This window comes from Sus scrofa, chromosome 18 (genome assembly GCF_000003025.6).
Source record: "Sus scrofa isolate TJ Tabasco breed Duroc chromosome 18, Sscrofa11.1, whole genome shotgun sequence".
Lineage (NCBI taxonomy): Eukaryota > Metazoa > Chordata > Mammalia > Artiodactyla > Suidae > Sus > Sus scrofa.
This window is the reverse complement of record NC_010460.4, coordinates 37,414,638-37,436,140: the sequence shown is the minus strand read 5'-3', so window position 1 is coordinate 37,436,140 and position 21,503 is coordinate 37,414,638. Positions and strand designations below refer to the sequence as shown.

Below are 21,503 nucleotides of genomic sequence, written 5' to 3'. Positions count from 1 at the left end.
CTTCTTAACACTAAAAATATGTATAGGAGTTCCCGTCGTGGTGCAGTGGTTAAGGAATCTGACTAGGAACCATGAGGTTGCGGGTTCGGTCCCTGGCCTTGCTCAGTGGGTTAACGATCCGGCGTTGCTGTGAGCTGTGGTGTAGGTTGCAGACGCGGCTCGGATCCTGCGTTGCTGTGGCTCTGGCGTAGGCCAACAGCTACAGCTCTGATTAGACCCCTAGCCTGGGAACTTCCATATGCCGTGGGATCAGCCCAAGAAATGGCAAAAAAAAAAAAAAAAAAAATGTATAAAATTTAAATGAAAACTTTGATTTCTTATGAGTAAAACACTCCAAGTATTAAAAAATTCTTCAGGATAGAGTTTTCTTTATTAGTAAAATTAACTTAATGAAACAATATATATTGTCAATTTGATAAACAATTTCTAAATAAGGTAAAATTTTCTTAGAATTATATCTCCATGAGATGGTTGGGCTTTTAAAGTTAGTAACTGTATCTGTTGAAAATATTATTTATTCATGTAAACAGGCAAGGTTCATGTCAACTATCATGTCTGTTCTTATTTTTCATTTTTAAAGACGTAAGTGCTGAGAATACATGTTTACTTAAATAAGTAAATGAGAGTAGAAGGACATATGGCAATGTTGTCAATTCTTTAACTCCTTGAGTTAATGGCAAAAATCTTAGAGTGATTTATCATTGAAAATTATTTAAGTCTCCCCTCAACTGTGTTGAAAGCAAAGAACCAGAAGTCACCTGACTTGCAAAAATATCTGTTGCCCAATGAATGGAGTCTTTCGCTTTCTTAATTTCTGGAAAATATTTTTAAAAAGTTTTACTAAGATATCTTTTAATTATACCTACTGCAATTTCACTTAGAGAGACCTTGCTAAAACTTTATATATTCAGAAAGAATTGACAAGTTGACATATTGCTCTTTTCAATACACTTTTGCCTATATATAATATTTTAAGTAAAATTCTTTATCTTATTGCATGCTTTGTATATAGTTTTGTCAAAAGTTGGAGATGCAGATTTATTTCATTCAACTATGAAAAATGTCCTCTGTATAAACTTACATGGCACAGTCAGTTCTTATTACTAAAGAAATTAACAGATTTCTTTTCAGAAAAAGTATGACTTTTTTCCATTTACTTTAATATTTCAATTCTAAGATAGGCAGAGACAGAGAATGGATGGATTAAAAAAAATAGATGGGAGTTCCCGTCGTGGCGCAGTGGTTAACGAATCCGACTAGGAACCATGAGGTTGCAGATTCCATCCCTGCGCTTGCTCAGTGGGTTAAGGATCCGGCGTTGCCGTGAGCTGTGGTGTAGGTTGCAGACGCGGCTCGGATCCTGCGTTGCTGCGGCTCTGGCGTAGGCCGGGGGCTGCAGCTCCGATTCGGCCCCTAGCCTGGGAACCTCCATATGCCGCAGGAGCGGCCCAAGAAATAGCAAAAAAAGACAAAAAAAAAAAAAAATAGATGTATGAATGGGTGAGTGGGTGGATGGATGACTAGGAAGAGGGAGAGACAAACGATGAATAAAAAAGATTATTACTACGAAGGTGTGGGCTATGATGATTACATTATAAATCTGGTCGTTGCCTATGGTTAGGGAGGTGGACAGATAGAAAAATAACCTTAGGCTACATTTGATCATTTTTATCCACAAACCTACTTGCTAATTTGAAAAGTTCTCACCTGACACTGCCAAATTTCTTACAAATGTTTTTTGTTGAAAGAAAAAGGCGTTTAATTTTAGACTGTCTACTTAACAATCCAAATTTAGAATCAACAAAACAATAAAACAAGATCCAAACTGTGTAAATATAAACCTAGACGGCTTTAAAGGGAAATATACCCAAATGTCAGTAGTGATCATTTGAGTTTTGGGATTCCAGTTGATTTTATTCTTTAAAAATATTTTGTATTTTCTAAAACCTCTAGGAAAGCCATATATTCTTTCATAATTACAAAAAATAAATTATATTTTATTAAACACATTCTCATTGAATAAGCTTTTTTAAGAGTTGCCTTCCACCTCAAGTTTTGGAAGAAAGAAATGACATTTTCTACCATAACTTTCAGCTCTCTGTCAGGTGTTTTCACAGACTATATCTCATTTAATCCTCACAGCACCCTCACAAGACTGGCACTTCCCATTTTATGGATGAGAAATATGAGACTCTGAGAGGTGAAGCAATGTATCTGAGGCCTTTCAGATAAGCAGTGATTCAACTGCTAACTGGCTAGCTGGTGATTCCAATCTAAATCCATTGCACCTTGGAATTTACATGCTTCTAAGTGTCACATTGCATACGTTAAACTTTTGGATTTTGAAAGTGAAAACTATCAATCACGTTAATCATTTCTATACTGAAGTCTATATGATTTATGAATATTGTTTCCTAGTATTCTTTTCACTTTCTAATGGTGCTTTTTTGGAGAGTAAAGTGTTTAAATTTAGTAAAGTACAAGTCATCTTTTTTTTTTTTTTCCTTTCCTTTTTGTATAGTTCTTTTTCTTTCTTTCTTTCGTGGCTGCCCCGAGGCATACAGAGTTCCTGGGCTGTGCCGACGGGTGATCAAACCTGTGTTCTGGTGCTGCAGACCCCCCGGTCCTGTTGCACCACAACGGGAACTCTAGTATAATTCTTTTGATGTCCTATCTAAGAGTCTTTGCTTGATCCAAAGTCACAAAGATTTTTCTTCACTTTCTTCTATAAGTTTTTAGTTTTAGCTTTCACCTTCAGGTCTATGATCTATTTTAAGTTAATAATTTGTGTGTGATTTGAAATAAAGAATCAGATAGTGTCAGTTCTCCAACAGTGTTCTTCAAAACTTTCGGCTATTCTGGCTTCTTGGCATTTCCATATAAATTGTGGGATCAGCTCACCAATTTCTACCAAAAAAAGATGTTAGGATTTTGATTGGAGTTGTGTTTATAGTCTATATATCAACTTGGGAACACTACCAGTACTACCGAGTCTTCCAATCTGTTAGCAGGAAGTATCTCTCCATTTCTAAAAAGCATCCTTTAATTTCTCTCAGCAATGTTTTGGAGTTTTCAGTGTAATTGCACACTTTAGTTAAATTTATTCATAAGTATTTTTATCATATTGTGAGTGAAACTGTTTTCTTAATTTCCATTCTTGAAAGTTTGTTGCTAATATAAACATAATTGATTTTTCAAATCAATCTTGAATCCTGCCTCCCTGTTAAATATTCTTATTAGTTCTAGCAGTTTTATTGTAAATACCCTAGAATTTTCTACATTCACAAACATGTTGTTCGAAAATAAAGATAGTTTTACTTCCTTATTTTCAATTTGTATGCCTTTATTATTTTTCTTTATTAAAGAATCTTTGTCTTTTTAGGGCCACACCCGAGGCATATGGAGGTTCCCAGGCTAGGGATCAAATAGGAGCTGTAGCCGCCTGCCTACACCACAGTCACAGCAACACCAGATTTGAGCCATGTCTGCAACCTACACCACAGCTCACAGCAATGCAGGATCCTTAACCCACTGAGCGAGGCCAGGGATCAAACCTGAGTTCTCATGGATGCTAGTCAAATTCCTTTCTGCTGAGCCAGGATGGGAACTCCCTGAATTGAATCTTTAAAACAATGTTAACTACAAATGTGAGAATGGACATCTCTATACATTTCTGATTTTAGGAGGAAACCATTCAGTCTTCCATCATTGAGTTAGCAGAAGGGTTTTCACAGATGCCCTTTATCAAGTTGAAGAAGTTCCTTTTTCTTTTATAATTTGCTGAGAGGTTTCAACAGGGGTAGGTAATGGATTTTGCCAAATAATTTTTCTATTTCTACTAGGATGACATTATACATATAGCCTCTATTCTGCTAATTTGGTATATCCTATTAATTGATTTTCAGATCTTAAAACAACAATGCATTCCTAGGATAAACCCCACTTGGTCATGGTATATAATCCATTTATATGTTGCTGGATTCAGTTTGTTCATATTTTATGAAGAGTTTCTGCATCTATGTTCAAAAAGGATATTGGTCTGTTATTTTCCTCCCTTGTGGTGTCTTCAGATTCAGTATTAGCTAAAACGGAGAATGATCTGGCAAGTATTCCATCCTCTAATACTTTATGAAATAAAGGGAATGCATTCAAATGGGTTGGATAATACATTTAAACTTGCAGCTAGTTTTCACTTTTCTTAGGCTCTTTCAGGTCTTCCCAAGTACGCATAATTTCCCAGTCAATCTGGGATCTATGGAGAACTTATCATAGCCCTTTTATGATGCTCACATTGCCAGGTCTCCCTGCTAAATTTCTGGCTGATCTTCATTGTCCCATCTATGGCCCAAACCTTGAACTAGCAAAGCTGAAGGTTCTCCTTGTTAATTCCCAACTGAGTCTATTATTTTTGGCCAACAAAGCCAGGGATCTTTGAATTCTGCTTGAATCAGGTCTGCCCTATTAGCAGTAGGCCTGCTGGTTTGGGCGGCCAGTTTCACAGTGATGAAACTACCATTCTCACTAACTAAGCTGAGGGCAAGAGTAGATGGAGCCGCCTCAGGCAAAAAGGTCAGAATCTCACTGTTCTTCCTGAAGCTTAAGCAGTTTCTCAAGAAAAAACATTCCTCAATTCTTTGTGTGCCATTGGTTGATTTTTAGTGCCCTGAAATGGTTGCGTGTTATAGTCTTTTCAGTATTATGCACAGAAGACTCATCAACCCCCCCAGGCCATCATAATCAGAATTCCCTCTTGCACCTATTTATATCTGAAATTTGGGGTTTATGCTTGATACAATAAAGGGCAAGCTAATCTGTTGTAACTGGCACTTGAATTTTGCTAAATTGTGGGAGCCATACTTTAAAAGATGAAGTTTGTCCAGAGAAATATTCAGGACTTTGTCCTCTATACGAACATTGGAAAAATAACTAATTTATGAGAGAAAGGGTGTGGCAGTAGAGTCATTTGTTTTCAGTTCCAAATTCCTAGTGTCAAGTGAAAGAGCAAAAGCTTGTCTGTCAACTCCTTCCCCCTCAAAACCAAAACAAAATAGGGAGATGGGATTAAGATGGCGGAATAGAAGGACTGGAGCTCAACTTCTCTTCTAAAACAACAAAATTCACAACTAAAGCCTGAGCATTCTTCACCCAAATGGACAAGAAACCTTAAAAAAGATATCCTACTCCAGAAGAAAAAGAGGAAGACACATCAAGAGGTAGGAGGGGCGATTTCGTGATATAAACAACCCCATACCTCCCAGGTGGGAAGCCCCAGAGACTGGAAACTAACTGCTTCACAGAGACTCACCTACAGGAGTGAGAGTTCTCAGCCCCACATCAAACTCTCATGTGTGGGGATCTGGCACGGGGAGAAAGAGCCCCCGGAGCATCTGGCATTAAAGGCCAGTGGGGCTTGTGCACAGGAGCTCCATGGGACTGGGGGAAATGGAGACCCCACTCTTAAAAGGTGCACACAGATGTTCACATGCACTGGGTCCCAGGGCAAAGCAAAGTCTCCATAGGAATCTGGGTCAAACCTGAATGCAGTTCTTGGAGGACATCCTGGGATAACAGGGGTGAACGTGGCTTGTTGTGAGGGAAGGCTATTGGAAGCAAAGCTCTCGGGAATATTCAGCAGCTGCCTTTCTCTGGAGGGGCCATTTTGGGAAAATCAGTCAGCTTTTGCTGAGAAGCCCCAGGGCAAACAACAACCCAGGTGGGATCACAGCCCCACCCCTCAGTAAAAAGGCTCCCTAAAGACCCCTCAGGCACACAGCTGCCTCTAATCCCATCCAGAGACTAAGCCCCACCCACCAGAGGGATTAGAATCAGTTCCACCTACCAGTGGGCAAGCATCAGCCGCTCCCATCAGGAAGCCTACAGAAAGCCCCCATAACGACATCAGCCACAAGGGGGGCAGCCACCAGAAGTAAGAGAGGCTACAACTCTATTATCTGTAAAAAGGTCACCACACCAAAAACCTATAAAAATGAAAAGACAGAGAACTATAACTCAGATGAGGGAGAAAGGAAAAACGCCAGAAAAAACCAGCTAAGTGATGAGATTCTCAACCTCCAGGAAAAAGGCTTTAGACTGCTGATGCTGAAGACGATGCAAGACATTGGGAATAAACTTGAGGCAAAGATGGATAACTTAAAGGAAACAATGACCAAAGAGATACAAGATACAAAACTTAAACAAGAAGAGATACAAACTGCAATAACTGAAATAAAAAATTCATTCGAAGTGGCTAACAGCAGAATACAGGAAGCAGAAGAATGAATAAGCGAGGTGGAGGACAGATTAGTACAAATTACAGGTGTGTAACAGAAAAAATAAAAAAGACTGAAAACAAATGAAGAGAGTCTCAGGGAACTGTGGGACAATGATAAATGCACCAACATCCATATTACAGGGGTGTCAGAAGGAGAAGAGAGAGAGAAGGGAACAGAAAAAATATTCCAAGAAATAATAGCCGAAAACTTCCCTCACATGGGAAAGGAACCACCCACTCAAATCCAGGAAGCACAACAAGTACCATATAAAATAAACCCAAGGAGGAATACCCTGAGACACATATTAAACAAACTGACCAAAATTAAAGACAAAGAGAAAATCTTGAAAGCAGCTAGGGAAAAGAAACAAATAACATACAAGGGAACCCCAATAAGGTTATCGGCAGATTTTTCAGCTGAAACTCTGCAGGCCAGAAGGGAGTGGCATGATATACTTAACGTGATGAAAGGAAAAAACCTCCAACCAAGATTACTCTACCCAGCAAGGCTCTCATTCAGATTTGAAGGAGAAATCAAAACCTTCACAGATAAGCAAAAGCTGAGAGAATTCAGCAACACTAAACCAGCCTTACGACAAATACTAAAGGAACTTCTCTAGGCAGAAAAGACAAGACAGCAACAGGAAACAAAAATTCCACAAATGACAAGGCTCACCAGTAAAGGTATATATACAGTAAAGATATGACATCATCCATGCACAACTATACCACCAGAATCAGAAATCATGAGAAGAGGTGGGTACAAATGCAGGACACTGGAGATGAACTTGCAATTAAGAGAACAACAACTTAAAACAATCTCATATACATATAGACTCTTACATCAAAACTTCAGAATAACTGCAAACCAAAAATCCACAATTGATACACAAACAAAGAAAAATCAACTCAAATACAACACTAAAGATAGTCATCAAACCAGAAGAGGAGAGAACAAGAGAAGAAGGAAAGAAAAAAGAGCAACAAAAACAAATCCAAAACAGTTAGTAAGATGGCAATAAGAATATACATATCAATAATTCCTTAAATGTAAATGGACTAAATGCCCCAACCAAAAGACATAGACTGGCTGAATGCATACAAAAACAAGATCCATATATATGCTGTCTTCAAGAGACCCACCTCACTTCTAGGGACACATACAAATTGAAAGTGAGAGCATGGAAGAAAATATTTCATGCGAACGGGGATCAAGAGAAAGCTGGAGTAGCAATACTCATATCAGACAAAATAGACTTTAAAATGAAGACTATTTTAAGGGACAAGGAAGGTCACTACATAATGATCAAAGGATCAATCCAAGAAGAAGATATAACAATTTTAAATATCTACGCACCCAGCATAGGTTCACCACCATATATAAGGCATCTGCTAACAACCTTAAAAGGACAAATCGACAATAACACAATCATAGTGGGGGACTTTAACACCCCACTTACAGCAATGGACAGATCAACCAGACAGAAAATCAATCAGGAAACGCAGGCCCTGAATGAGGCATTAAACCAGATGGACTTAGTAGATATTTATAGGACATTCCATCCAAAAGCAACAGAATACACGTTCTTCTCAAGGGCACATGGAACATTCTCTAAGATTGATCACATCCTGGGCTACAAATCCAACCTCGGTAACTTTAAGAAAATTGAAATCACATCAAGCATCTATTCCGACCACAACGCTATATGACTGGAAATCAACAAGAAAAATCTGCAAAAAACACAAACATGTGGAGACTAAACAACATGCTGCTAAACAACCAATGGATCACCGAAGAAATCAAAGAGGAAATTAAAAAATACCTAGAAGCAAATGACAACAAAGATGGGACACTCCAAAACCCATGGGATGCAGCAAAAGCTGTTCTAAGAGGAAAGTTTATAGCAATACAAGACCGCCTCAGCAAACAAGAAAAAGCTCAAATAAACAAGCTAACTTTACATCTAAAGCAGCTCGAGAGAGAAGAACAGACAAGACCTAAAGGTAGTGGAAGGAAAGAAATCATAAAGATCAGAGCAGAAATCAATGAAATAGAAACAAAGAAAACCACAGAAAAGATCAAGGAAACAAAAAACTGGTTCTTTGAAAAGATCAACAAAAGTGATAAAGCCCTAGCCAGACTTATCAAACAAAAAAGAGAGAGGATTCAAATCAATAAAATTAGAAATGAAAAAGGAGAAGTAACAATGGACATCACAGAAATACAAAGGAGCATAAGAGACTACTGTATCCAACTATGCACCAATAAAATGGAAAACCTAGAAGGAATGGACAAATTCTTAGAAAAGTACAATCTTCCAAGACTAAACCAAGATGAAATAGAAAAGACAAATGGACCAATCACAAGAACTGAAATTGAAACTGTGATTAAAAAACTTCCAACAAACACAAGTCCAGGGCCAGATGGCTTCACAGGTGAATTCTATCAAACATTTAGAGAAGAGCTAACACCTCTCCTTCTGAAACTATTTCAAAAAAACTGCAGAGGAAGGGATACTCCCAAACTCATTCTATGAGGCCATCATCACCCTGATACCAAAACCAGACAAAGATACCACAAAAAAAGAAAACTACAGGCCAATGTCACTGATGAACTTTGATGCAAAAATCCTCAACAAAACACTAGCAAACCGCATCCAACAATACATCAAAAGGATTGTACATCATGATCAAGTTGGATTTATCCCAGGGATGCAAGGGTTCTTCAATATCTGCAAATCCATCAGTGTGATACACCACATTAACAAACTGAAGAATAAAAACCAAATGATCCTCTCAATCGACGTGGAAAAAGCCTTTGACAAAATCCAATACCCATTTCTGATAAAAACCCTTCAGAAAGTGGGCACAGCAGGAACCTGCCTCAACATAATAAAGGCCATATATGACAAACCCACAGCGAACATCATTCTCAATGGTGAAAAGCTGAAAGAATTCCCGCTGAGATCAGGAACAAGATAAGGATGTCCGCTCTCGCCACTACTCTTCAACATAGTTTTGGAAGTCCTAGCCACAGCAATCAGAGAAGTAAAAGAAAGAAAAGGAATCCAAATTGGAAAGGAACAAGTAAAACTCTCACTATTTGCAGATGACATGATACTATATCTAGAGAATCCTAAAGACTCTACCAGAAAACTGTTAGAGCTCATCCACGAATTTGGCAAAGCTGCAGGATACAAAATTAATACCCAGAAATAGATGGCATTTCTATACACTAACAATGAAAGAGCAGAAAAGGACATTAGGGAAGCAATCCCGTTCACCATCACATCCAAAAGAATAAAATACCTAGGAGTAAACCTACCTAAAGAGACAAAAGACCTGTACTCTGAAAACTATAAGACACTGATGAAAGAAATCAAAGATGACACAAATAGATGGAAAGATATACCATGCTCGTGGATTGGAAGAGTTAATATTATCAAAATGACTATACTACCTAAGGCAATCTACAGATTCAATCAATCCCTATCAAACGACCAAGGACATTTTCCACAGAACTTTAACAAAATATTTTAAAGTTTGTTTGGAAACACAAAAGACCCAGAATAGCCAAAGACATCCTGAAAAAGAAAAATGGAGCTAGGGGAATCAGGTCCCCCGGACTTCAGACTATACTACACAGCAACAATCATCAAAACTTTATGGTACTGGCACAAAGACAGAAATATAGATCAGTGGAACAGGATGGAAAGCCCAGAATTAAACCCACACACCTACAGCCAACTCATCTATGACAAAGGAGGTAAGAATATACAATGGAGAAAGGACAGCTTGTTCAATAAGTGGTGCTGGGAAAATGGGACAGCCACGTGGAAAAGAATGAAATTAGAACACTCCCTAACACCAGACACAAAAATAAACTCCAAATGGATTAAAGACCTAGATCTAAGACCAGACACTATCAAACTCTTAGAGGAAAACATAGGCCAAACACTCTCTGACATAAATGACAGCAACATCTTCTCAGATCTACCTCTTAGAGTACTGACAATAAAAAGAAAAATAAACAAATGGGACCTAATCAAACTTCAAAGTTTCTGCACAGCAAAGGAAACCCTAAACAAAATGAAAAGACAACACACAGAATGGGAGAAAATCTTTGCAAGTGAATCAACTGACAAGGGATTCATCTCCAAAATTTATAAACACCTTCTGCAGCTCCATACCAAAAAAACAAACAACCCCATCAACAAATGGGCAGAAGATCTAAACAGACAGTTCTCCAAAGAAGACATATGGATGGCCAAAAAACACATGAAAAGATGTTCAACATCACTCATTATTAGAGAAATGAAAATCAAAACACTTAGGAGGTATCACCTAACACCCGCCAGGATGGCCATCATCCAAAAGTCTATAAGCAATAAGTGCTGGCGAGGGTGTGGAGAAAAAGCAACCCTAGTACACTGTTGGTGGGATCCTAAATTGGTGCAACCACTGTGGAAAACAGGACGGAGAGGCCTCAGAAAACTAAAAATAGAACTGCCATTTGACCCAGCAATCCCACTCCTGGGCATCTATCCAGAGAAAACCATGACTCGCAAAGACACATGTACTCCAATGTTCACTGCAGCACTCTTTGCAATAGCCAAGACATGGAAACAACCTAAATGTCCATGGACAGAGGAGGGGATCAAGAAGATGTGGTCCATATACACAATGGAATAGTACTCAGCCATTAAAAGGAACGAAATATCAGCATTTTTAGCAACATGGATGGACCTAGAAACTATCATGTGAAGTGAAGTCAGCCATACAATGAGACACCAACATCAAATGCTTTCACTGACATGTGGAATCTGAAAAAAGGACACAATGAACTTCTTTGCAGAACAGATGCTGACTCACAGACATTGAAAAACTTATGGTCTGTGGAGGAGACAGTTTGTGGGGTGGGGAGATGTGCTTGGTCTGTGGGATGGAAATCCTGTGAAACTGGATTTTGATGATCATTATACAACTACACATGTGATAAATTCATTTGAGTAATAAAAAATAAATAAATAAAAAATAAAAAACCCTTCAACCCTGAGCTTACACTTCGTCTGTTAATTTCTATTATATATTCATGCCTATTTGGTGAATCACTTTGGGACCAAGTCACATAAATTCTCTTCTGCAATAAATATTATCTGATGTTCAGTTTGAAGACTTTTTTAAGCATTTCTGTGAGTGATAGGCAGAATGATAAGATTTCTGCCTCTTGATATAAAGGCCTTATTTAATCCTCTCCCCTGAGTGAAGGCAGAACCTGTGAGTGTGACTTGGTATCACATCTATGATCTTGTTCTGTTCTATGATAAGAGAGATTTACATATGCAATTATGGACTCTAGTTGAGTTAATCAAGGTTATCTTGGCTGGACTCAGCATAATCAGGCAAGTGCTTTTATTGTAGAGTTTCTTTCCAGCTGTTCTTAAACAAGAAAGAAATAGCTCCGACTGATCCTAGCTGACAGCTAGCAAGCACATGGGACCTAAGCCCTGCAAATCCAAGAAACGGAATGCCACCAACAACAATGAACTTGCCAGAGAACCTGAGTCTCAAATCACACTGCGGCCCTTAGGTGACATCTTGATTTCAGCCTTGTAAAACTGAGCCAAGAACCCAGTTGTGTTATGTCCAGACTTCTGATGTGCAGAAACTGTGAGATAATAACTTTATGTTGCTTTAATTAAAAAAAATTTTTTTTAGTTTGTCTTTTTAGGGCCATACCCTTGGCATATGGAAGTTCCCAGGCTAAGGATTGAATTAGAGCTGTAGCTGCCAGCCACAGCCACAGCCATAGCAACGCAGGATCCAAGCCACGTCTGCAACCTAGGCTGCAGCTCAGAGCAAGGCCACATACTTAACCCACCGAGCGAGGCCAGGGATGGAAGGCACATCCTCATGGATACTAGTCAGATTCATTACCACTGAGCCACAAAGGAAACTTCCAATTTCTGTTGCACTGCAATGGATGAACCCGTGGCAATCTATCACGCAGCAATAGAAAGCTAAAACACTAAGAAATCTGTTTTCATAAGTGAATCATCCCTTGAGATAGCCAAGATTTGAGAATTTGTATTTACACAAGCTATATATTGGCATGTAATTATTCAGTTTATTCAGGCCTCTTTGCCTTGCAGTATGTTTAATTCCAGGACCTAGACAGCATATTCACAGTATTTTTTCCCTGATTTCCAAAAGAATACATAATCACAACCCCTTTGGGTCCTTACTATGTACCAAGCACAGTTCTAAGACCTTCATGTGTATTTACTCAGCCCTGCGCACCACCCTAGGATGTAGGTCCCATGTAATCTCATCTTACAGATCAGGCGTGTCAGGTGCAGAAGGTGGAAGCTGTGCCCTTAATGTACAGAGTAGCAGAGCCAGGCGTCTGACCCCAGAGCCCAAGCTCCCTTCTTCTGAACCATCATGTCTCACTATTATTTCTGCAAGCTCATCTAGAAAATGTGGAAAATTCAGAAATGCACTGAAAAAATATAACTGCAAATCATTTCCATTCTCGTCACTCACAGATAACCATACATCCACTGTTAGCATTTTGCTGCTCACTTTATCTGGGAAAATAACTATATACATAAAGAGATGGGCACATTATAACTTTATGGGGAATTTTACTCTGCTTAAGGCTTTGCAACTCTCTCCCCACCCTTCTCATAATACATTTAAACTATGATCTAGTTTACTGCCCTTCTTCCCTCCAAAAAAGAAATTTATTCACTTTCTTCCTGAAGAAAAGCACACTGTCCCCTTGGATTCTTTTGGTTTTGCTCACTTTGTGACCTCTCCCCAGAATCGTGGACCTCTCTCTAGAGTGTCTTTGTGGTCTTTCTCAGCAGGGCCACAATCTCAGAACAATCCAGAAAAAAAAAAAAAAGGCATATGTGAGTTTAGTCAAAGCTGAGATGATCAGAAATCTACCATCTGTGCTAAGGCTGGGGTTCTGGGGTTAAATTCTACAATAATCTAAATATAAAAGTAGAGGCTTAAGGAGAGGAGAAGGGTGAAAAGTGAGGGACACAGAGAAGAGGGCTGCAGCTGGAAACCAGTGAACATCTGGCTATAGTTCAAGGGTGTGCAGGGTCGGCAAGCTGGGAGGTGAGCAGCAGGTCAGCAGGGACAGACTTTGGACTCTGCCAGGACCAGCCTAGCTGGGAGCTGCACCAGTCACAACGCTCCAGTGTGGGAGCTCTGAGGGCCCAGGACCCTAAGTGTCATGGTGAGACACAACCCTCCCCAAGAACTGACAGCAACCTTCCGAGCTGGGGGCAGAAGGAGAGCCCTGGATTGACCAGGGGAGACCAAAACTAAACACATGGTGGAAAGATGAAATGGTTTCAGCTCCCAGCAGCAACGGAAGTGGCTTATGAAGTGTTCAGACATACAGAAATGGAGAAAATGAAATTTCTGTATATGTGAATTGTGATCCTAAATTTTCAACCTTCTCTGCTGGCTCTGACTATATCTTTCCTATTTTTGTCAGTGACTCTCATTTTACCACTCTTGTTGGCTTGAAACCTCTGGACCACTTCTTCCTCTTGATCATTCAAACCACAAAGTCATCTCTGACCATTTTGTGCGTCACATGGGGGCGGAAGAAGGGGTTGTAACGCACTCTGAGGGCATTTTATAGATTTAACCAAACATGAATGAAGGGAAAAAGGTTGGTTTTTTCACACCTTTAAAAAAGCTTACTGAGCACCAAATTGTGCTTTAAAAAACCCTCAAAACTCAATAAATTAATTTCAGTGTCAGTGACTTAGAAACTCAAGGATTACTTTGCCCTGAAATCACCCATGTAAAGAAAATTATGTTTTGCAAAAATGAACATGGCTTATTATTGATTTTGAAACATTTGAAAAGTGGCAGAGAGAGGCCCTGCCTGTTCAAGCAGAGTAGAATCATGGTTTGCTTAGTGATCAAGCAAGATGTACAAGTCAGTGCAAAGGAATTACGGCAAATTGGGAAAGAGGCCACTGGGGCTTCGCACATCTTAGGTCTGATTTTGGAATATGTTCCAGGCCATGCCCTCCAGGTCTGCTGGTTGGCTCCCAGCTACAAAGCCTCCTCTTAGCACAGGAGCCAGGGCTGTTTGTCTACCACTGGGATGTTGGCTCAATCACTCAATCACTTCTGGAGTATCTCTCCAGCGCCCCCGCCACCCTCACTCCTGTGAGAACTGCCCCCTCATTCCAGGGCCCTGGCAGCCACATCACCGCATCTCCTCTGTGAGCTCTCCTCACCCACCTCTGATTCAGTGGTTTCAAGACTCAGCTCAGATTCTTTCTGCTGGGAAGCTGGACTGGGGAGAGTCCATGTCTGTGTGGGCTGAATTAGCACGTGCAAACTGACTATGACAGTCAATGAGTTTGAAGGCGTATACTCTGGTTTTGCCTCTGAAAGTTGCTCGGGTTAACAGAAGCCCAACCACAATTCCTTCTCTCTCCCCCCACCCCACCCCCCACCGACCCTCAAGAGGCACTTCCTCTTCCCACCACCTGCCAGCAAGTGGGCTTACCTCGCTGCTTCTAAGACACTTGCACTTTTGGCACGAGAGAGTCGAAGCAACCCCAGGTCGCCTTTCAGGAGAGGCCCCCTTCCTGCCAGCTGCTGGGGCCTCGCACTGGATCCCTCTCCAGGCACTGTCTCCACCACGGGGGCTCACCCCCAGAGGTCTGTTCGCATCCAGTGACTGTTCAGAGTGGGGCGCCAAGGCCCATCCACTGAGAATGGCTCTGACAAGCCATTTGAGCTCTAGAGTTTGCCAGGGGCTTGACTGAAGCTTTCTTTTTCTTTCTCGGTGGCTACAGCACAGCTCACCTTCTCCTGCCTGCACCTGCTGCCTTCACTCCCTCACAGGTGTTTTCCCTTCAAGCCCGCGTCAATAAACTCTCCGCACACACATTTCTGAGTCCGTTTTCCCAAGGAACCATCTTCAAACAGTAAGACACCAGAGTTCAGACCACCTGCGGCACCCGGTTCAGCATCGTCAGTGTTGATCGCTTGCGGACTCCTTTCTCCTGATCACGACGACAAGCAGACAAGCCACCCAGGCAGGGGGAGCCACAGTTTGTGAGTTTGAAGCAGAAAAGCCAGGACCGAGCCCAAGGACAGCCTCACCTATAGACATCGGGCAGAGGGCAAAGCCACCTCCTTGTCGTGCACTGAATGAGGGCATGACGCGTGGAGGCATGGCATCGAAGTCAGAAACTTTGCAGCCACTGAACAAGAAATGGCGACGGGAAAAGCCGTGGAGCATGCGCAATAAAAACACCCAGGTCGCTCTGCGCTTTTCCGGGGCGGCGCTCCACGGGTCAGGGAAAGGCAAGGGAAAACAGCTCCTACAGCGCATGTTCCCCGGCTTCCGGGAGCCGAGTGCGCAGGCCTAGGAGCTGACCTGCCACACCCCAACCTCCCCCTCAACAAACGGTCCATCCCGTGGAGCTCCTGTCATGGTGCAGCGGAAACAAATCCGACTAGGAACCACGAGGTTACAGGTTCGATGCCTGGCACCCGCTCAGCGGGTTGACACACCGGTGGGGTCGGGAGCTGTGGCGTGGGTCACAGATGCGGCTCTGATCCGGTGTGGCTGTGGCGTAGGCCAGAAGCAACAGCTCCGATTTGACCTCTAGCCGGGGAACCTCCATATGCCGCACCTGCGGCCCTAGAAAGACAAAAAGACAAGCGTTCCATCCCTAGTCAAATAAGACACCCACCCAAAGAGTTAAAAAAAAGAAAAAAACGGGGACCCAAAAGACCTGCAAGGTGTCCCTCTCAGGGAGAATCCTGCACTCATTTTTGTGTCCTTTCGTTTTTGCCTTAATAAACTGCTTCTTTATTCTCTGTGCGCTTCAGCCACCGTGTAATTTTTTTTTCCTTTGTGCTCCTTGCCCAAATTCTAAGACCAGTTGAACAGGAGCCAGGACTTTTTTCTTTTCTTTTTTTTTTGGCTGCACCAGCAGCTTGCAGAATTTTCCGGATAGGCCAAGGATTGAACCTGAGCCACAGCAGTGACAACACTAGGCCACTAGGGAACTCCAAGAGTTTGGACTTAGGATAAAGCTTTTCCAGTATCAGATTGGTGTGGAAATAGGTGCTAACTCATCATCAAACCTAATCAACAATAGACTCTGAGCTCTTGGGGCTGTGGAATGTTTGCATGGGCAGCCTGGGAGAATCCAGACAGCTGAAAATTCCCTGACACTCCCCATCAAAAGGAGGGATCTGTGTCCCTCTCCTTGAGTCTGAGTGGAGAGATGTGTGATTGCTTGATCAGTACAAGATGGCAGAAATGATATTGTGCCACTTTCCAACCCCACTTTCCTGCTGTCCACTGTCTTTTCTCTCCCTCCCTCTCTTCCCCTTCCCCCCCACCCCTGGGCTGCCATGAAAGAAGTCCAGCTACATTGAGACTGCTGTGTAAAAACTCTGATAGACATTCCCAGCTGAGCCAGCCTTCTAGCCATCTCCTTCTCCAATGTGCCAAACCTATGGAGTGAAGCTAACTTGGATCATTCCAGACCCGTCAGTCTACCATCTGAATACCACCTAGTGACCTCAACCAATCCTACATGCAGCAGATCACCAGCCAGACTCTGAAAAATTCTTGACCCACAAAATCATGATAGAACAGAAAGGTTATTTTAAAATTTGTTATGCAATATGGATAACCAGAACAACCCCATCTTGGAATCCCCTCCACACCTTTTTCTAACTCTCTTGCCTCACTGGCAATGAGAACTAGTCAGGGAAGGGAATGAACATCTCACATCTTCTCTACAGCTACGGAGGCCCCGGTATCTTAGATGACTTGCATAAATCTAAACACTCAATTTGCAACTCTCCTAGAAGTAGAATTGGTTTCACTTAAGCCTTTCTCAGGTGTATTTCCATTGGTAAGCTTTAAGGGTTTATTTTGAGGAAATGGTGGTAAATAATTCTTTGACAAAACTAAGTAAGAGGACCTCCCAGGTTCCAATGAGGCCACAGATCTTTGCTTCTAGACCTGAGAATAGATTGGCAGGGAATCTGGGTCTCAATGTTTTAATTATTATTATTATTATTATATTATTATTATTTTCGTCTTTTTAGAGCCACACCCACGGCATATGGAAGTTCCCAGGCTAGGGGTCTTGGAGCTGTTGCTGCCGGCCTACACCGGAGACACAGCAACGCCAGATCCGAACTTTGTCTGTGACCTACACCACAGCTCACAGCAACGCTGGATCCTCGACCCACTGTGTGAGGCCAGGGATCGAACTCCAAACTTCATGGTTCATAGTCAGATTCGTTTCCGATGAGCCACGACAGGAACACCATCAAGGTTTTAATTTAAAAGAGACTTTGAAACCAGAGTTGTGTTCCTTAACATGTATAATGACCCCAAATCATGGTTTTTCAAGAACTGTGACTAATTTAGATATTTTTCTCTACTGTCTTCAGAAATTATTCATATGTATCACAGGCCGTGTCCAAATTTTTTAGTTGTAAGGAGTGGCCACCATACGTATCTCTTGAGTTCTTTTTCTGGCTGCTTAAACCTGAATTCTGTTTTGAGATCTACCCATTGAATAGTTGCTACTCAGATTCTGAATCTCCTTGGCTCCATGGAAAGAGCTGACACTGTTCTGGGATCTGCAGGTACAATATAATATCAAAGATCTGCTCCTACTTATACTCCTCTCAACAACAACAAACAACAACAACTTGGAAATAAAATACGTCAATAAAGGATAAGTGAAAAAGCTCTATCTCAGTCAATGTGCAGGGCTGTCCTTTTACTGCCAACTCTAGACTCCCTGAGAGAGAAGAAGAAAACGAAGATTGTTGCATCCTTCCTGTGTGTGCAACACCATAGATCGTATGATCTTAGTTCTGACAACATCCTTATGAAGTAGATCTCAGAAGCCCTGTCTCATCAATAAGAACACAGAGGCAGGAAAGTGTTAAGTTGCTCAAAGCTTCACAGCCAGTAAGGGATGGAGCAGAGGGGGAGGGGGTGGCAGCAATTTCAAGGCCAAAGACATCTTCTTTCTGCTGTGGATTGCTGCCTACTGTCCTGAAAGGCAGTAAGAATTTCAGGCTCTTAAAATTGCCCATCTGGGGGGGGGGATTCCGACCACCAATGAGATGGAAGACTTTTACGACTAATTCACACTAGCAACTATTTATCACACGCCTATACACACCTATGTGCCTATAAGGCGAATGTTCATTCTAAGACTCAAAAGTTCTCTATGCTGGTGAGGTCACTGCTGCCTTACTTGGAATCTTAGAGCTATGGATGTTATTAAATAAGTGATCTACTGTGCAAACAAAGTCTCTGACCCCATAGTCCACATTAAAAATACATGGAATGTTTACCTACCTATACAGACATGGCCATCGGAATGTCTGGTGCTGGGCTGGTCATCATAGGCTGGAGAGGCGGAGGTGTGAACGGTCAGAAGAAAGATCAGAGGAGCTACCATAAGGACTTTCCTCGGAGACTTCATCTCTGAGCTGTGCCCCAGGAGAGACTAGGCTGGTGACAGAAAGTGCCAACTAAGGGAGGCTGAAGTCGAGGCGGAAGAATCGATCAGTCTCTCTCCCCTTTTCTTCTGTCCTCTGACACACACACCTCACTTGCACACATGCACTCGCCTACACACTTTTCAGTAAGTGTGAAGGGAATAAACACGCACGCCAACACTCACAGACCCACTTCTCACTAGAGCAGAACCCTGAGAGAGCACCCGGTCTGGGAAGAGCTGGAGGAGCTCCTGGGGTGCAATTCTTCTTCTAAGCGCCAAACTGCAGGAAAAGGAAAAACCTGGGTTGCAGCTGTGGCAGCAACGAGGACGTTTGTGCTTCAGCTGAAGTCAGTTGCCGTGAACCTCGGGAACCTCCAGGCTTGCCGGAATCATCCTGCGGGCTGGGGAGGCGGCCCTTCCTCTTTCGTTCTTGCAAAACAAAACTAAACTAAAACCGAAGAAGCAAGCCTCAACCACAAACACACATAACTCTTCAGCAATTTGATCAGCAGGGTTCACACAGTGTAGCAATTATAATTGTTATACTCGGAAGTTATTTAGTTTTGTTCTAAACAGTTTTCTATGCTGAGGTCAGGCTCCTTATTTTGTTGCTAAAGAATAGTTTGGTCAAGTAGTTATTTTCTCCTGGAGACGTCAGACTATTCCTTGAAGCGTCAAGTTTTTCCAAAGCCTTTCATTGGTGTGTTCAAAAAATGGAAATGAGACAGGAATGGGGCTGTCAGCCACAGCTGGATGTTCCACCTCATTAGAATAAAGATGTGCCGAAATTAACCAATTCTTATTTACCTGGCTGTGCACGAGGCCAGACTTTTCTCCAGAATCGCAAAATGTGTTTACATCTCTTATCTGCAAATGATTTATTCATTTTTAAGAGACTGATTTTCTGTTTTGAAGATGAGAACTGAATGCTATTTTTCTAAGAAAATAAAAAACCCAAAACAATAAAAACTAAACCAGATCACGGGTAGCGAAAAGACATATAATTTATATGTTTTGCTCTAAAAATAGGATCCAGCGAAGTCATATGCCATTCTCAGATGAGAGAAGGGGAAGGGGGAGAAGTGCCACAGTCTAGATCAGCCTGGGAGATCCTGCTGTTTTTATTCTCCCTGGTTAGGCTCTGAGGAAAGCTCATTATAACTTTATGAAATATTATCAAATTATCAAAATTGGTAGAGATTTCTCTTCCTCCTCTCCCTCCTGTTTTTACTTAAGGAACAGCATTTTAAGTAGCAAATAGAATTTTAGAATTGTATTCTTTCCGGGATGTAGGAAATACCAGTTTTCATGGTTTGAAGATTGGTTATATAGGCATTAATTTTACCACATGCCAATTTATCAAAGATCTGAATCTGTGGCAGAGATAGCATACACCAGAGCGTTTCCCTCCTTAAGCCCCCAGCACTGCTTGGGCCAAACAGTCTCCCAGGGCCATTGCTAGAAGCTGAGCTGCTGGTTTGCAAGCTCCCGGACCTTGTGGTCAAGGGGAGCTCTGGAGGTCACCCCAACCCCCACAGAGGTCAGACCTAGAGAAGATCCTGGGGAGGCAAAATAATAGTGTTTTAATAGTACTGACTGCAAAGACAAAAAGACATGTTCTGGAGTTCCGGTCATGGCGCAGCAGAAACGAATCAGACTAGAAACCAGGAAGTTGTGGGTTCAATCCCTGGCCTTGCTTGGTGGGTAAAGGATCCGGCATCGCCATGAGCCGTGGTGTAAGTCACAGATGCGGCTTGGATCCTGTGTAGCTGTGGCTCGGGTGTAGGCTGGTGGCTACAGCTCCAATTAGGCCCCTAGCCTGGGAACCTCCATATGCTTCGGGTACGGCCCTCAAAAGACAAAAAAAGACAAAAACAAAAACAAAAAACCCCACACATGTTCAACCATCCTATCCATGGTTCACTTGTGAGTCATGTGTTAGAACAGTAATGTACCCGTTCTATACTTTAGTTTTCTCATTTATATTGAGATGATAATAAGATGGTCCTACAGTTGGCTAAAGGACTGAAATAATCCAGTCCCCATTGCTCGAAGGAGTAAAATAGACAATGTATTCATACTATAAAGCAATGTGCCCAAGAAGAAGTGCTTAGTCAATCAAAGCGTTGGTTACTATCCCAGCAGGAAAATGATGAAATCTGTGCTCCAGGCCAGACTTTGGGAGAATTCTAAGACACCCCTGATAGTTGCAGGCCAAGATGTAGGAAAAGGACACAGGCTGCATTTACTGAGCAACTTCTGTGTGCCAGGCAGCCCTCCAGGAACACAGAGTCTAAGAATACCTACCTGTAGGTGGGTGAGGGATGGTCACACAGCTTTGGAAGGAGCACTTGGTAAAGGCTTTCCTAAGGGTCTTCCAGGATTATAGCTGTGATCGGGACTGGACTATCTCAGGGTGAGAAGGATGTATCAGTGTAAGGCTGTGTGCAAGCTGCAGGCTATTGTCACCTGTGGACCCACCCACAGCCACTCCAGGGACGGTCATCCTTAGACAGCCTGGGATGCTCAGGTGTTGGGAACCTGGGCTTAGCTGTGCAGCAGTGAGCCAGTCCCTCACCATTTCCAGTGCTGAGATTCCTCAGCTAGAAGGGAGTGTCATGGCACTCTTCAATATTTAGTAGGTTTTCCCTAAATGGAAGTGATTTTCATGCTTGAAGGGTTAGTTC

General features: G+C 42.0%; 1 protein-coding gene across 3 annotated transcripts in view; it reads right to left on the bottom strand.

The window, feature by feature from the left end:
* The window catches only part of AOAH (acyloxyacyl hydrolase), a 183,060-nt gene extending 163,794 nt beyond the window's left edge, over window positions 1-19,266 (bottom strand). Inside the window, exons 1-2 of one of the 3 annotated variants that reach the window (XM_021079244.1) lie at window positions 19,116-19,266; window positions 18,672-18,827 (exon numbers count right to left, since the gene is read on the bottom strand). In XM_021079244.1, coding sequence (XP_020934903.1) covers window positions 18,672-18,798 — 127 coding nt within the window. In that variant the 5' untranslated portion in view covers window positions 18,799-18,827; window positions 19,116-19,266. Of the gene's footprint in view, window positions 1-14,822 lie in introns of all 3 variants that reach the window. The other 2 variants (XM_013985718.2, XM_021079245.1) reach the window with 2 other exon arrangements.